Raw genomic sequence first — 16,634 nt, forward strand, 5'->3', positions numbered from 1 at the left:
AAACCCCACACCCACACGTTCTGAACTCAGCTGCACCCGATGTGGTAATGAAGGAGAGTGCCTTGAGGAAACCAGGTCTCTGCCGACAAGAAGCGAGTCCTATGGAGTGAATTCCATCCAGTGTCTGACTCCCTTCTTCTCGCAAGAGAGAATTCTACAGCCATTTGCTGTGGTGGCCAGCCCACTGCATCTAGACAGGCCCCGTCAGTACCAGGGTTCTAAGGCTTTGGGAAAGGAAGGTTTTCTTCCTTTAAGCTCCAGGAGACCAGGATTTGGCAAGTCAGCATCCAAAGTTGAAAGCTCTCTCTTGAGAAGAGTTAGTTCTAGGAGACCTTGATGAAATCACTAACGCTTAGACACAGTTACTCGCTGCATGCTGGGTAAATAGGAAAGCATGCTGACTGCATTTATTTTGCTATCATTATGTCTCCGTGGGGTGAGCTCATTAACATTGGGGTGTGGTCTGTGAGTGTGTCTGTGTGCATGTGTACATCACTAAGATAACCTAATTTATCTTTATTTCAAGTTACCATTGCAGGAATTCTTTAACTTTGAATGAACAGTTGCCAACCTTTCCAGGTGGGATATATATTATTCTCTTGACTAGAGTTCACACTTTCAATCAGTCCATGGTTATTGAGAGTCTGTTGTAGATCAGACTGTAGCTTACCCCAGATTAGGAAACAGGTACCTTTTTACGTATCAAGAGGCAGGTGAGTACCCAAGTTAGCCTACAGTCGTTTCCTTTCAGGGCGATATTAGGCAGGGCAGCTTCAGCAACAGGCATTTTTCTCTTGCCTTCCTGGATCAGGTGCAGCAGAGCCGAGGCTGGCATGGGCTTTGCTTGGCTGGCAGCGAAGGTCTTCTCATTGTGCTTCGCATGGCTGTCCTTGCGTGTGAAAGAGGAAGAAAGGTGTGGCGTGTCTTCTTATGAGGGCGCAATAGCATTTCCTTCATGACCTCCTCTGAGCCTAACCATGTTTCAAAGGCTCCAACTCAACATATCACACCAGCAGCTTGAATTATGATGCACACTTATTACAAAATTTGCTATCCTCATCTTTATGCCCAACACATTCAATATTGCAGTATCTAGCAGGTTATGTGTTACATGTGACATGTATCTACCCAGAAGAGGGATGCTTGGGGACAAGCGCAGTGGCGAGAAAGGACTGCAAGGGCAAAAGATACTTCAGTCCTTGGGACCAAGATGGCTTAGGCTTTGAGTGTCTAGGGGTGAGGAGAACTCCAGAGTTCAGGGGAGCTTCTGAAGCAATGGGGTCAAAGTTCAACAACGGAGCTTCTGTGAGTCAGGTATCTCCCCATCTCAAGGTTTGCCTATGACCAAGTTGAGCCGGGCAACACAAAACCAAATAAGGAAAATGCAGATTAGACAACAGCATGGTTGATGACATAGCAAACAATAATTTTTCACAATGCCACAAGCTTAATCCAGTGATGAGATGTGGGTCAAATGACATGTGTGGTTTGTGTACCTGTCTCCTGACCATATCAAAGCCAGTATCCACTAAGCTCAGTCCCTCAACCAGAAATAGATTCTTGCAGGGTTTGATCATCTCCTTCAAATCCTGCATGGGAAAAGATCAAGAGGGAGGCACAGCAAAGCCAAGTTCAGGATGAGATCTCCCTGACTGACACTTGGCTATAGGTGAGTCCTGAACAGAAGGCCCCCTTGTCTCCTGGAAGGAGTAGTTGCTTACACACAGAAGAGCTTAGGGCCGCCCACGGCCTTGCATCTGGCTGCACAGTGACTCCTGGCTGGATCTCGGACACAAGGTCTTCCAACATGCGAAGTCAGACTCTGCAGAGTGCCGTGCCCAGAAGGAAGCAGGAAACACACCTAAGGATCTCTCCCCCATCTGCTGCTGGAACTTAGGAGGCATGTGTGGGCATCTGGGAAACCTGGAATGACTGTGCTATTTTGGGTCTGCTCGGGGTGTGCGGCTGTCGCAGCACACAAGGACCTGTGGATCACGCCGACACTTGTCTGATTGGCACAGGCTCAGTTTCCATCATCCAGAGACTTCCCACAGTAAGGTACAGAGGACAAGAAATGCAGTAAGCATTTGGCAGAAGAGTGATGGCGAGAGCTTATGGGGCTCGCTTGTGTTCATGCAGACTGGCAGGCAGAATCACATTTAAAATGAGGAATTTCAGATGCACGTCTTAGCAACTTTCAGCCGGCTTGGGAACATAGGCTCCTTTATTTTCAGTGGGAGCCTGAACACGGCCTGCATGTGTCTCTTCTCTTGCTTTCTTACTGTTTGTATCAAGAAAAGGCTTCACTACGTATCTCAAGGTATTCTCAAGCTCAAGATCAGATCCTCCTGTCTCAGCGTCTGAAGGTTCAGATTACAGACACACAGTGCCTTACTGGATCTCGTGTCCTCTTTAGCTGACAGAGTCCAACCACTGAGCCAAGGAGCTCTCAGAAGCAGCCTGGGCTCCTGACTTATCCTTGGAAAAGCTGAAGCTCTGCCCTGGCCCAGGGAAGTCAACAGACAAGAGGAGACAACAGCTCACTCCCTGGAGCCTTTTGCTGAAGTTCTAAGCAGATTAAAGCCTCCTTCTCTAGAACCACAGGCTCTAGGACCAAATCCTGACAGTCTTTTCATCTCGTTTCACCTTGGGCCCTGCTGTTGTGTGGCCTCGTCTCTCTTTGCTACTGCAAGGGTACATATGAACATCTTTCGGAGTCAGTCTACTGCCTTAGGCTCTAGGAAATCAATTTTGATAATCCCGGAATAGACAACAAGCTTTGTCCTGGGCTCTGGAACATTTGCTTATGCTTGTTGTCTTTCTTTATTTAAATTTTTATCATCTATGTATAGGTGTTTTGTCTGCATGTAAGTCTCTGTATATACGAATACAGTGCCCGCGGGGCCTGAGAGGGTATTAGATCCCCTTGAACTGGAGTTATGGATGGTAGTTGCCGCGCGAGTGCTAGGAACTGACCCCAGGTCCTCTGCCAGAGCAACAAGTGCTCTGAGCCATGCAGCCACCTTCCCAGCCACCTCGATCTCTTTCCACAGGGACATGTGCCATGCTGAGCACACAGTCAGCTAGCGATAGAGCTTTACTTGGTGTCAAGGACAATGCCTCTAGTGTTTTCAGGTGCCGGACGCTGTAAAAAGCTTGTTATACATTCAATACTCTCATGTCTTTCAACCGTCTCTTCTTATACCCATTTCACATAGAGAAAACTGAGGCACACTAAAGACAGAGGATGTCCCGGTCTCTGAGTTGGCTATCAAACGGCGAAAGAGGTGTTGGTATTTGGTCCGCTTACCTCTAGATGAGTGGGCATGTGCGTAGGTGGATCAAAGCACCACACTGAGACAAGGAGGGGAGAGGGAGAGGTGGAGAGAGCAGCAAACCTTTGAGAATAAGATGATAAAAGTGGAGCAGGGCTGTGGCGTACGCAGGGAAATCTCACAGCTAGATTTCTGGGCAAGTGTCCTCCTCTATAGTCTAAGCAATAGCTTCACTGATTTCCAAATACCGACATAGAACCGGAGAGAGGAATGGGGACATGTCAATACCAATAAGCCCCAGCCCAGATTGCTTATAGGATGCCAGAAATAATAAACCGCCAACAGCCAGTGAGGGACTGTAGGGTCATCCTAGAGATGCAATGCTCCTCCATACAACCAGACTTACACCCTTTCCCACCATCATACCCTTCCCCATCCCGCCCTTTGCCACCCAGCTCTTGAACTTCTGCAGCCTCCGCTCCCATCTGCTAATTCAAGGGTGTCAAAAAGACACTCCAGGTACAATTGACCCCCCGAGATGACAGGATGCCTATCCACTCAAATCTGCGAGTGTGAAGCATCTCACGTGGGGAAGCTATCGCGTGGATTGGAAACACAAAGGCGCACCCTTAACCATTACAGTTCATGCAGTTGGAGGTCTTTGAGGGATCTCAGTCCCAATTAAGTCCTCTTACTGAGCATTCACGCAGCAAGCCCGATGCTGGCACGTGATCAGAAAGCTGAACCTACATACCCATGAAAACTCTTTTGTTTTCTGAACTGCCTAGGTTTTCTTGAAGAACTTGTTTTTCTACTAAGCAGGTTCTCTTTCACCAGTAAGAACAAACAGTACTGTCCATCTCAGGAGCTGGACATTCAGTCATCGTCTCCAGCACGGGGTGACGACAGCCACCTGTTTAGGAAACACTCTAACTGCAGCCCACAGTCCATGCCTCAGCTTAAGAGAACGTAAGATCCTGAACTTTTTTCCATGGTTCTCTAACCACTTGCCTGCTTTCTAAAAGGAAGCTTCCTGATAGCTAGAAAGCATTCAAGAAAGGGAAGTAAGCTCTTTGAAACCACTGATGGTCTGCTGAAGGGGAAAGCTGACGGAGGGGAAGACTACACTGTGGAGATGCAGCGTAGCCTCGCTTCAGGTCATGCTGGCCAGGGCCATGGGGAGCATAGCCCAAAGGGGATATTTCTGGGAGCAAAACACAGCCACTGCTCATCTCCCCAATTACCACAGTGCTCCTGGGGCGACTACCCCAGACACTCTTTCCCCTGCCCTCCATGCAACCTCCCATAGCCCGGCAGGGGACCTAATATGGGTGGGATATTCTTTTGAGCCTACAGCCAGCTCCATTTTCCAACATCTTTGATGCCCACAAATAAGGAAGTAAAAGATATTCCTTGGTGCAGAGAAGTGCAAATTGCTCTGAGAAGAAAGTTAAAGCAGCCACGAAGACCTCTGCATTACAACTCATCAAGAGCCACCTCAACTTAGAGCCAGCAGCTTGGAGAAACAGCCACAGACCTTCGCATTTTCCAAAGACACTTGGCAAACTCAGTGGTCACCCTGGCCCAGTGTTCTTATGGGGTCATAGACTTGCAAGACATCCACCAACAGAACCCAAGTGACCATGAACTTGAATGAACAGACTTCACGGCTTTTGTTCCTTGACCTTCCATCACAACATTAGGGCTGCATTAGAATGCCAACGCAGGCCCCATGGGTGCTAGCAGAGGTAGGGTTCTGTCGCTGAAGCAGCGGAGGCACGACCAGCCATAGGGCAGCAATCTCAGCGCGGCACATGTACTCACTGCTACTTTGAAGCGGCAGCACCTGTTCCAACCCACAGAGGTTATATTAACGCATGCATTCCATAGGAATCACAGACGGCAGCAACAAGGGCTGAAAGTGAATCTTACATGTGATCTTACATATATGCAGTGCATTTAAACGTTCTATCCCGGAGCCCCACAGCTTTATCAGGTCTGACAAGTGCACTGTGGTACAAATGGCTATAAGAAGCCAGGGCTGGGGATGCACAGCAATGCGTTGTTATGGCATGTGAAAAAGAAATGTGACCCTCTGAGCAGATTCAGACAATTAGGAACTTTTTAGCTCACTTTTCTCTCACATCCACCACCACATCAGGTGACACACCTCACACTGTCTTTGTCTCCTCTTGTTTTGTTTTTTTTTTTTTTTTTTCCATGTCCTTCGGTTGGGAGGTGACATAGGTGCCACTCTCCTGTGCTAAGACCCCCTTGCTTGGCCTGTTTCAGTTCCCTGGGGTCTCTCTCTCTCTCTCTCTCTCTCTCTCTCTCTCTCTCTCTCTCTCTCGACTTCTCTTGGACTTGCCTTCTTCTCTGCTGCTCTTGCCTGTCACCTGGCCCGCCTGCACCTGCTGGCCACTTGCCACCTCCTTAGGCTCTGTAGCAGAAGTGTTGGTCACAGATAGACTCCATCATACCATCCAGGAATAAACTACATTTTACTGGCAGGAGGTATTTCTGAGACACAGTTGGAAGAAGAGACTGTGCATCCCAATAAGTGCCTGTACACTACTCCTAAGGAGAAGATGAAAGCGTAACTTGTGAGGTGGGCGGAAAGCATCCTGCTGGGGAACTCCAATAGCCCCGCTGTTGGGAACCCCAGAGGCCAGACCAAGACTTTTCTCCTGCCCAAGTTTCCAGCCAAGCACATTGCTTAGTCACTGCAAGCAGAAAGCCCTTAGGGCAGGCCTGTTTCCCTAAACCTGAGGTGAAGCTAGAAGACAGGGAAGAACTAGGAAGAAGCCTCACAGTTTGCACTTTTAGATAAACACACCATGTGCGGTTTCTGCAGCCCTGCCCTCATCTAGAGATATGGCCTGTGAAAGTTTCTCCCATAGACAATAACGAAGAGAATGGCTATCGTATCAATAACCCAGGAAGAAAGGTAGGGCAGGAAAGAAGGAGGAAAGATGGGAGGAAGGGGGAAGGAAAGAAACCAGGAAGCTAACCTACACTTGAAAACACAGTACCCTCTTAAGTTTGTTCCATGATATTGAAAATAGTTTGAGATATATTTTTTCCCTAATAAAAGGTGCTAGAACTCTTCTAAAACACTGCCTAAGAGTGTAGTGATATTTCACTAGGCAAGTATTAACATAAAATGTACTTAGGAGCTTAGCACAGAATGAAACAATAAACATCGTAACCTTCCCTAATCTGTTCAATTTATCCCTCGAAGACAAAAACCCATTCTTATGGGACTAGTTCTCGCTCCAAGACTCAATCATTCATTTATGAAGAATTGTATGGGCCTTATATGAAGTTACTCCTTCTGGGAAAGACCACTGGCTCTAGAGAAGACGCCAGACTTCACTGTTACCGGAAATGGCCATGTCACATGCTGAGCTGAGACGCATCAATCTTCTAACATTTTGTACACAACACACAGAAGTCGATCTAAAAGCCTGGTCTGCCCTGCATTCTTAAAAAAGTGTTCAGAGTCACAATCTACAGAGACAATGAACACAATGAGTCACAAAGAGAACTCAGAAGTGGCCATGGTTTAAGATCTATACAATGGCTTAGACAGAGTGCATGAGGGTAAAACCTCGCTGGTTCTATTTTGTTCTTCTCATTTTATTTTGCTTGTTTCATTTATGGAATTGTCTTCAAACCCCTTTCTTAGAATCTACTTTGGCTTCTCTTGCTATTAAAAATCCAAGTTGGGTACTCTGCGTCTTGATTATTTATTTTAAAAAAAATCAACAGAAAATGAAAGTTTTCGCACCATTTAGAACATGAGCCTATACCGCCAATATTTTCTAAAAGAAGACTTCATTTTTCCTGTGATTATTCTCATGGCTGTTTAGTTTTTCTCTTGTCCACAAACTCACATGTATAGAATTCAGAATGAGTATAGACTTGGAGAATTGCAGTGACATCCTGGGAGCCACTTGATGGGATACCACAAAGGCGCCCATAGAGTAAGAAGAGAGGACATGGGTCACAGGAGTCCGAGACAGCAGCTAACACCCACCTCCTCTGAGAAGCCTGAAATGGCCGACCAGGGAATCCACCCAGCTTCTCCAGAGTCTCGTCTCTGGCAAAACAGAGACCATTTCTTGGCATGTCGTCATTATGGATTTCAAGGATACAACTTATTCTTTAACTGCCTTAACCCAACTAGAGTCCTAACTTTGAGACAGTTACATTTTGGGGACAAACTGATCACTCACAGTCCTCCTGGAAGAGTGTGGCAGGTGGATGAAATTTCCTACTCCCATTAAGTCATGTTCATTTTTTAATGAACTCTTCAGAAATTGAATGCAGCCACCGAAGGTGCCGGGACCCTGGGATTTGCCAGACAGACAAAGAGAGTAGGTAGGTAGATGGATGGAAAAGATGACCACGATGGTCTCTGTGACATATCCCTTGCTTCGGGAGTTCCTGTCATCCAGTTTCTCCAGCAGGCCTCACCTTCTCCTCCACCAGCCACTGCCCAGATTCTCTGTGCCAGCATGTCACCAAATTGGGAGTGACATAAGAGCCACCAGGTGTCCATGTTCACTTTTAACTCCTGCCATCCTTGTGGAGCTGAGAACTGGGTTCTTCTTACTCTCTAGCTGGAGTTTGCTTAGTTTGTCTTCAAGGGGAGGTCATCCTGCAACTATGACCTGGAGAAAATACATGACCTCTCCCCAGTAGCCAGAATCCTACTCTACAAGACTTCTAGAGGTGGACAGAACGCCTGGGTGGCTGGGAAGTGCTGGCTGTGGAGTGTCCCAGTCGGTGAGGAGTATGGGAGTTTAAAGTACAAGGCGACACTTAGAATTACATCAGTCAGGAAGCCGAATGCAGTGGGAAGCTACAGGGGAGAAATTCACCAATGCATCTGGTTGCTTCAAAAAGAGACTTCCCTTCAAGTCTTAACAGTTCCTCACCTCATGCAAATGACTGTGAGGAGGGTAGAACAAAACCCACCTAAACTTGATAAGACCTTTCAAAAATGGCTGGGAAGTCATTTAATCTTATTTAGAACCATTAAAGTTTCACATGGTTAGTTAATTTTTGTTAATTGGAAGGATTATAAAGAGTCTAATGCAAGCCCTCCCCCTCCCCAAAGAGCTGGGTTCCTGCAGCTTTTTTTTTTGTTGTTGTTTAAAATAAGGAAGTCGTTTTCCCCAAGTATCTTAAAGATGCTGAGAAAAAAATCAGAAATAAACATCTATCTGTGCATAAGCAAAGTTCACTGGACCCAGGGGTGGAAAGTAAAGTAATGGCTCCCACACTACTTATGCTGCAGGCTCACTGAGGGTGGTACCCAACACCAGCTGGCCTCCTGCAAGGCAGGAGGAACCATGGCCTCTGAGCTCCCAGTCAGTGTTTGTGTTTTCATCCAATTCCCAGATAGACATTCTCCCGTGGAATACCCTTTGCTACCCTGACTTTGTAGCACAAAGCAGACCACACATTGGTATCCAGTTCTGAATTGAAAAGAGAAACATCTGCTATCTGCTAACAGGTTGAAAAGAGAAGCTCAACCACAAGAAGGGGCTCCTCAGACTGGCTCCCAGTGCACCCCAGGAGACTCTAGCCATAGCGTGTCAGTAGTCTATGCTAGATTTCAGAGGACAGGCTAGCATGCTGGATACTAAGAGGCACCATTATCACGCTATTCTCCCGTACACAGTTCAAACACTGGCCCAAGCCACCTCAGTGAGGTTTTAAAGTCATCTCCCAAGTTCCCAAGACATAAGACACCTTCCCTATTTCTGTGAAAAGGGGGGGGGGGGGCACTGACATAGCTGAGAAACATCTAGAAATCTGTCAGAGTGGTTGAGGTCTAGGGTCCTACCTCAGATATCCAGGTAATTCAAAAGAGGCTGCTTGCTGTCACCAGTCAGGACTGGTGAGGGTGTGGCCTTTGTGCCTCAGAAATGCCCCAGAAGCTTGTGTGGAGGGAATCCCCATTCTCCCTTCTCTGGCTCTAGAGCTGTCTGTTTGGAAGTAGGAATGAGCAGCTCCAGGTAGGCCTCGGGACAGGAGTGTCTACCATAAAATTCCGACTAGAGCCCTGACTGATAGTCCACCTCTCTTCTGGAAAGCTCTCACCAAAAAGGTAACAATAGTGACTCCAATCCTGCTTTCTCCCAGCTAGTGCAGGATAGGAGACGCAGTCGCAGGGCAACCTAGGGAAGGTTGTTCTCCTAGAAGCCAGAATATGAGAAGTTCAGGCAGGGAGTACCTGGAAGCTGTCCACAATCCCACAGCAGCACAACCTCCAAATGCTTCCCCACCAGGCTGGGAAGGATCTGAAGAGAGGCCGGACTCTCAACCAAAAGTGTCCCAGGAGATGGGGTGAGGAGGACTATGCACCCCCTCTACCAGACCTGGTGATATGTTTCCCACCCAGGACGAGAGGAGTTTGGGGACAGAGAGGGGACTTCCTTTCTTTGCAGGGGCACATTAGGCCCCTTCCTACAAGTGGTCTTGAAGGCCAGAAGGCTGGGGTGGGAAGTATTCCTGTATCCACCAAGCCACCAGAAAAAACCGGGGCGATTTATCTGGGGGTTGCAAAGTGGGTAGACCCACCTCTGATCCCCGACACCAGGTTGAGAAGCTGGGTCTCCCTTCACAAGAGAAGCTGAGCACACCCCTTCCGCCGAGACTCTGCACACACCCTCCGGTGCTAAGCTAAGGATCTTTCCCAGACCCGCTCTGGGCTCCCCCACTCCCTTCTTTGCTCCGCCCAGGTGCAAACCTTGAAGCAGCTCGGAGAAGGTGGCTGCGGGTGCAGCCTCCGCCCGGCACTCTCCTCTGGAGGGTTGGGACCCCAGGCTATCTGCTGAGCGTTGGGGACTCCCCTTTGCTTTCCACACGTATACCCCTAGGGATCAGGCCAGGAGTCCCCTTCCCCTTCTGGAACGTGTGGAGACATCCTTGACACCCTAATGCTGTCAGAGACAGTGGGCGTAGATCTACCGACCCGATTGCGAAGATGAAGGGGTGTAGAAGCGAGCGGGTGCAAGAGAGGAAAGGGGCTGTGGTCCTCTTGGAGCCAGGAACAGCGTCCTCGGTCCATGATCTGAACATTCAGTCACCGCCCAAGATGCCAACGCATTCAGAATGTAGCCGAGAGGTTTGTTTGTTCCTGGGGAGGGAGCTCTTTCTACCCTAGGCAGAAGCAGCCAGCCTTCCTAAATACCCGGGGCAGGAATTCCAGGAGCTGCTCCCCACCTCGGGACCTCCCAGGTACCTAGCCCCTCCCCCTGTATTTACACGTCCAGGCTGGCGGCCGCCCTCCGGCCCCCACCGGACTTCAGTCTCTTTTCCAAATCCTCTTTGGTGACCACACTGGGCTGCCCCTTCGCCCACGTTAACCTAGCCTTCCGTCCCCTCACCCTTGGGCAGATCTTACTCTCGGGCTGCCGCCTGCATCCTCAAAAGAGACCCTTTCCTCCCAACACCACTTACTTCACCCACCCAGAACCTCACTTGCATTCCCCAAGGCACCAAACCGTAACCGAAAGCCACTCCGGGGATTTTATTATCGAGTTGGGGGTGGCGTGCTTGAGTTGTCTGACCCCCACCGCTCTGGATGGAGACCCCCGGGGTGGCAGAAACCTTCCCTTAAAGTCCCACCTCTCCTGGTTCTCCTTCTCTGCTCCTACCCAGCAGCGACAAGCAGGAGAAGCACTACTAGATCCCAAACCCTCGCCTCTGGAACCGGAGCTGCAGGGAGCGAAAAGTCCAACTGCAAGAACACAGTGAGAGAAATGGGCAAATGCGTTAAGGAAAGGGGAGCTGGGGGAAGGGCGCACGAGAGACATGAACTAGCACTGCACCAGGTGAGAATCATACAGGGAGGGTCACAAAAGTTTGCAGACTACTGCATGGCACCTGGTTGCACAAGAGCGAAAAGGGTCGACTCCTCGTATTCCAGGCAGAGTCTCTCCAAAGATCTGTATCATGGGAACCCGGGATTTGGACTGACAGGACTCAAAACTGCGGTCACCGTTCTCTGCTTCCCAGAGAGATGGCCTAGGCAACCTGACTGGGAGCTGATCCCGCGCTCTGCGTAAAGCAACAGGCGGCTGCACCTTACCTTGCGCCAGTCCTGGGTTGGGATGGCTGCTCCATCCTCGTGGCGCAGGGAGGAGGCGTTTGGTGCGTATGCCTAGGGGTGTGCGGGCTGCCAGGGCTGCAGCGGCCGCCACCTCCAGCAGGCTGCAAACTGGGCTGCCCACCCCGACCCGGCCCGCCGGCCGGGCTCCGCTCCGGAGCGACCGCCGCGGCGGCGTGGATGCGCTGTGGCCGGGGCGCAGGACGCAGGCTGTGCGTGGCGCGGCTGGCGTCTTTGCGCGCCGCCACTGAGCGAGCGAGGGTGCGGCCCCGGGCTGCCTTGTGGGGCACGACTTGGCTTTTCGCTGCGGCGGCGGCCACTGCAGACCCTGTGCGGGGAGCAGGAGGCTCGCTGGAGGAGGAGACAAAGATGTGAGGGAGGCAGAAAGCCACTCGCCAACGTGCAGGCGGCTCAGTCACTAGAGGGGACTCGCCTCCAAACCTGGGCTGGGGATGGAGGAGGAGGGGCGAGGCTTCTGGGGACTAGAAGAGCTAGAAGGAGTGAACGTGACAGCAGAGCTGGCTATCACCTCACTGACACAGTTTTCTGCCTTCTAGTTGGAGGGTCCTGAATAGGGAGAGGAGGGGCTTCAGTTTTGGCTGAAGAAGCCAGAGCTTAGGTAGGAGCCTTAGCTTCCTCCTCTGCTCTTGCATCCCCTTGCACAGTTCCAGGAAAGGTTGCTAATGGGCCCTTTTTCCCCCCTTCTGTTTTCTGATTACTAAACAGGGCAACTGTTTAGCCAAGGCTCATTGCTGTCGATAGGGAAAAAGGAAATATTGAAAATTAACTCTACAAATGACTTTTTATTGGGTGCCAAGTATTGTGCTAGGCGATTGTGCAGGAGGATGAGAAAGGAGACAGTACTCCATACCCAGGGTTGTTCCATTCTCTGATTTCCAGACGAGTGTACCCTGAATTCCCGGTGCCCAACATTTAGGCAATCAATAGTAGTCCCTAATTCTTGGTAACCAGTCTCTCCTGCTCCCCCAGGATTCCCTGTCCCTCTCAGAAATAGCTTACATTGCACAACAGAAATAGTCCCTTAAGACAGACTGTGTGGTGTGTCTGTGTGTTGAAGAGAGACAGAGACCAAGACAGAGACAGAAGGAGAAGAGACAAGACAGAGAAAGAATTGACTAGTTTCCGTAATATTCTTATGTCATGACTCCATATGATTAGCACAAGAAACCAGTTTGAGATCGAACAACTTGCTTTTCTAGCTTCAATAAACAGCAGGGTTTTTCTAAGTCTCCTTCCTCCTATCCTCCACCCCTGGCCAAATCAATCTAAATTCCCGTCTCTGTGCTGTCGCAGGCTTTCATCGCCCAGCAACTGTAGGGCTGACACGTTGATGATTTTTATCCTTTCACTCACCTGTGAGACCCCTTCCAGGTGCAACATTCAACACTGCTGGCATCTGGCGACAAGGGATGCTTATCTGGTCAAAGATCACCTCCTTCAAGAGCAGTAAACCCCAGTGTCCCTGGAATAAAGGACTGTTGAGATACAACCTCTAGGAGTTTCTGGAGGAGCAAGACGCTCAGCGATTTTCACAGGCCCCTTTGCCGACAGCACACAGCCATTTCCTCCGTCTTTGTTCCTGGTTCCTCTGCCCCCAGCGACCACCTCACTTCTCTGCTGAATCCCCAACAGGCGGGAAAGCCATTCTGTTGAGCTCACACACAGGGCAAGAGTCAGGCTTACTGCAGCTGGCACCCAGAGCAAATCCGTGCCTGACGGGGATCCACCAGAAATGTCTTTAATATTTGGTGGCCTGTATCAAGCTTGTTGGAAGCCTGCTGACATTCCCCATGTTTGCAATGATGCTTCTTTATTGCAGACACATTTAGAAGATTCTGAGCAGGGTTTCACTGCTGTACTGTGAAGAGGTATGCTATGTCTAGACACATTGCAAAAATGTAAACCATTGACACCCCAGAGCAGGCATGCCCTTATGCTATATACTATATACCCTTATATAGTATATATAGTGGCTCGCATTTCTAATATTTTGCAGTGTGATTTGATTAGTCTGGATTTGAATTATCATATTTTTAACAGTTTTAAACTAAGACTTTAAGGACCTAGAAATAAATATGTATGGACAGTAGGCATGTAAATTGGTGTATTTATTTAGAGGGAAACATGGCATTCTTATTGAACGTATACAATTTGTTTGAGGTACTGTGCCTACGATTCTATTCCTCTCAACTCAGGAGTTAACTGAGAACATATAACTAAACCCATCTGTAGTGATGCTTGCTGGACTGCTGTCCAAAGCCGTGGACGGCTGGGAGAGAATGAGAGACAAATAGTGAAATGTTTCATAAGAATATTTGATAAACTACTACACTTTGAATCGCTATAGATGAGCATTGTCATGGACGCCGGGAGTAGGTTTAGTTGAAGGGTTCCAAGATGGCACAGGACATAATGGGGTTCAGAACCTGGATCCCGCAGATCTGGCTTAGAGCCAGGCCTTCCGTATTGTTGACCAATCATGTCTGAAGCTTTATTTTCTCTGCTGTGTGGTTATCTTGATGCTGTGTTTGAAATGAAATGGTGCATGGGGAAGGACTCGTCACTTACCAATGTCGCTAATACATTCATTGAGGTAAACTTAAAAAGAAAAAAAAATCCTGACTGTGGCTCAGATAACCTTTAGGTGGCTTTCTGGTTTGGTTGGTTCACCAAGTTGTCAACATGACTTGTTGACTGTTGGTGTCACCCATGCTATAAAAAGGAAAAATGACTAGGCGTGGAGTTTGTCACCTCTGATATAAACTTAGATTTGTTTTGTAGCAACCGGGAATCAAGTCTAGCTCAGCAAAATATGGGATTTAATATGAGACTCTGATTGGTTGCTCCCTCTGCTTGTGCTGACATCCAATTTAAAAACGAAACAGGAGAAAGGACGCTTCCTGGAAGCTCTACCTATAACTTAATTAGTGCACCAGAGAAGGAACTTAGCATGAAAGGGTCATGAGGCTCTCTGACCTTCAAATTCTCCTTCAAGGCCTTCTGCTTCAGAGCTGGGCTTTTTGTAAAAGCTGTCTGCACACACCAGAAATGTTCCAGAGATACCCGGGAAAATGGGACCTGCTGCTGCTTTCTGTCTGACTTCCTTTGGAAATGGAGTGCTTTGTTTTGGTCAGTGTGTTCCAGGAGCCTTTGCATGTAGAAGAAATCCCTCCAATTCTGTACCACATTCCCAACTGAAACGTTTCTAAAAAACTACAAAGGCCTACTTCTCAAGGGAGGGGGCTGCTGAGTTTCTCAAATTCAAAGGGTTGGGGTGCCTGAAGCCCTGTTGCTTATGAAATGGAAAAAAAAATCAAGGCATGAAGATGATGCCCCCACAAAACCTTTGAGAGGTATTTCAAGTGATAGGAAGCCATTCCAAAGCAGCTTAATGCTGGAATTTGGGCAAGGAGGCCCCTCAAGAGCATGCTTGCTGCTGAGCTCAACCTCAAGAAGCAAAGGAAGGCTGTGCTGTGTTTAGCTTTGCACTCCATGGCAGCTGGGGACCTGGTGGTGACCTCATCTCCATACACACTGCTCTCCAGGAGCTCTAGGTCTTTCTCATAGCTGGTGGCTTGGTTCACATGGAGAGGGAGGACCCAGTATAATCAGACCTTCCCTTAATAATGAACACCCAATGATTCATGAATGCAGAGATATAGGCTCATTCAGTCTTGACACGATTGCACAAATTTCAATCCAGAAAGTATCAGCACATGAACTAAAGAACCACCCAATCATCTGAATAATTTTCCAAGTGAATCAACTCTTTTCCGAGAATAGGGGCTAATTTTATAAAGAATTGTAGAACTAGTTGGTTAATTGCGTTAACAATATTATGTGTTCTTTGATTTTAATAATGATTCCATATCGTAAAGACTAAATTTCTTACCCTGGTCTTTAGGGTCTCTATAATTTAACTCTCTCCCTGTGGCCCCCATACATACCTCCAGCCTTCCATCAGCCAGCTCCTGTCCCCATGACTTGCAGGCCAGATCCATGCACAGAGCACACGCTTGCTGCAAACCCATTGAGAAGATGAATAACTGTGGAACCCCTTACCTTTCCCATCTCCAAAACAGCAATGTCACTTCTAAGCTACTCCACAGGGAAGCTAATTAATTCTCTGAAACTGGAAAATATTTTGAAGTTCTACAGTACTTTAAAAGCCCTCAAGAACACTAACATGGGCAATAAAAACCATTATTGTTACTTTCCTGACATAGAAATGGTGAATAATTCCCTTTTAATGTGTTTGTTTTGAATATACTCAGGACATTTGAGGAAGTAATGTATTGTTGGCTCATTTCTCTTAGGGACGCCTTGTGTGGTCTACTGTTTGCTCACTTTTTAGTGTTGACAACTTCTGTTTACACTTAACATTGGTTACCAGGAAGGTGACAAGACTCCAGCCTTCTGCAGTTCTGTCTTAGTAGACAGTATGGGTACCTATGGGTGACTTCTCTGGCCATATTCTGTCATCTTGCTACCAACCCACACAGTCTAATAGAGTTCCTTGTCTGCTTGAATTTTCCGGAAATTTCCTCAGAGTTATCTGTGAGAATTGGGTTACTGCATGGCAGCCGAATCTACCATATGTGAACACTACAAGGAATATGCATGTTGGACATCACCTGCAGAATGAATCCTACGCTGTCACACTGGGCTAATGTAAGAGACAGTGGCTCCCTAGGTGACCTTTAACCCTGGCTGCCGCCATTGGTGCCATTTTCTGCATTTCCCTTGGCTTCTTATTTGTCTCGATGTTTAAATAAATTAATCTTCCTGCTTAAAGTCGTTCAAATTGGTTTTTGTCAGCCAGGACCAAAAGAATCCCCTCTAATACAGCACTGACGAAGGATTTGAGAATAGCCTCCCAGAGAAAGTCAGACTAAAGGTTAGAGACAGCATCTGCACATACGCTTCCATGGGAGGCTTTCCTCTCCTGAAGTCCAAAGCTTGGCAAACAATAGAAGTGGAACCTCGGCTTCCAGAGACACAAATTCTACCTCTAGTGTAAAATCCAAAAGCAGGGCAGGCCCTTGACTACATGAAGGTTTCCCGAGGGCAGAGAACTGGGTTGTCTGCCCCTCTACCCTTACAACTGGAAAATTCTGCATGTTTAATGCATTTCTGTTTAGTGAGTTCATGTGTTTGTGTCTCCTTACTCGCAGTAGAAATAATGAAAAAATGACGTTTTGCTAACTCATTCT

At 48.0% G+C, this 16,634-nt stretch overlaps 2 protein-coding genes across 4 annotated transcripts in view; one reads left to right on the forward strand and one right to left on the reverse strand.

Moving 5' to 3' along the window:
- Lrrc3b (leucine rich repeat containing 3B) overlaps window positions 1-16,256 on the reverse strand; it is a 91,028-nt gene extending 74,772 nt beyond the window's left edge. The window contains exon 1 of one of the 3 annotated variants that reach the window (XM_050160535.1): window positions 11,383-16,256. The gene's annotated coding sequence lies outside the window, so the exon portion shown is untranslated. Of the gene's footprint in view, window positions 1-9,869; window positions 10,236-10,263; window positions 10,503-11,382 lie in introns of those variants that run through there. The other 2 variants (XM_050160536.1, XM_050160537.1) reach the window with 2 other exon arrangements.
- Window positions 10,276-11,360, forward strand: LOC126512665 (uncharacterized). Its single transcript, XM_050160543.1, has 3 exons — window positions 10,276-10,416; window positions 10,530-11,044; window positions 11,310-11,360. The coding sequence occupies exons 1-3, from the start codon at window positions 10,276-10,278 to the stop codon at window positions 11,320-11,322; spliced, it is 669 nt and encodes a 222-aa protein (XP_050016500.1). The 3' UTR covers window positions 11,323-11,360.
- Window positions 16,257-16,634: the final 378 nt, after the last annotated feature.

This window comes from Alexandromys fortis, unplaced genomic scaffold (assembly GCF_014885135.2).
Source record: "Alexandromys fortis isolate MF-2015 unplaced genomic scaffold, M_Fortis_MF-2015_v1.1 scaffold_116, whole genome shotgun sequence".
NCBI lineage: Eukaryota > Metazoa > Chordata > Mammalia > Rodentia > Cricetidae > Alexandromys > Alexandromys fortis.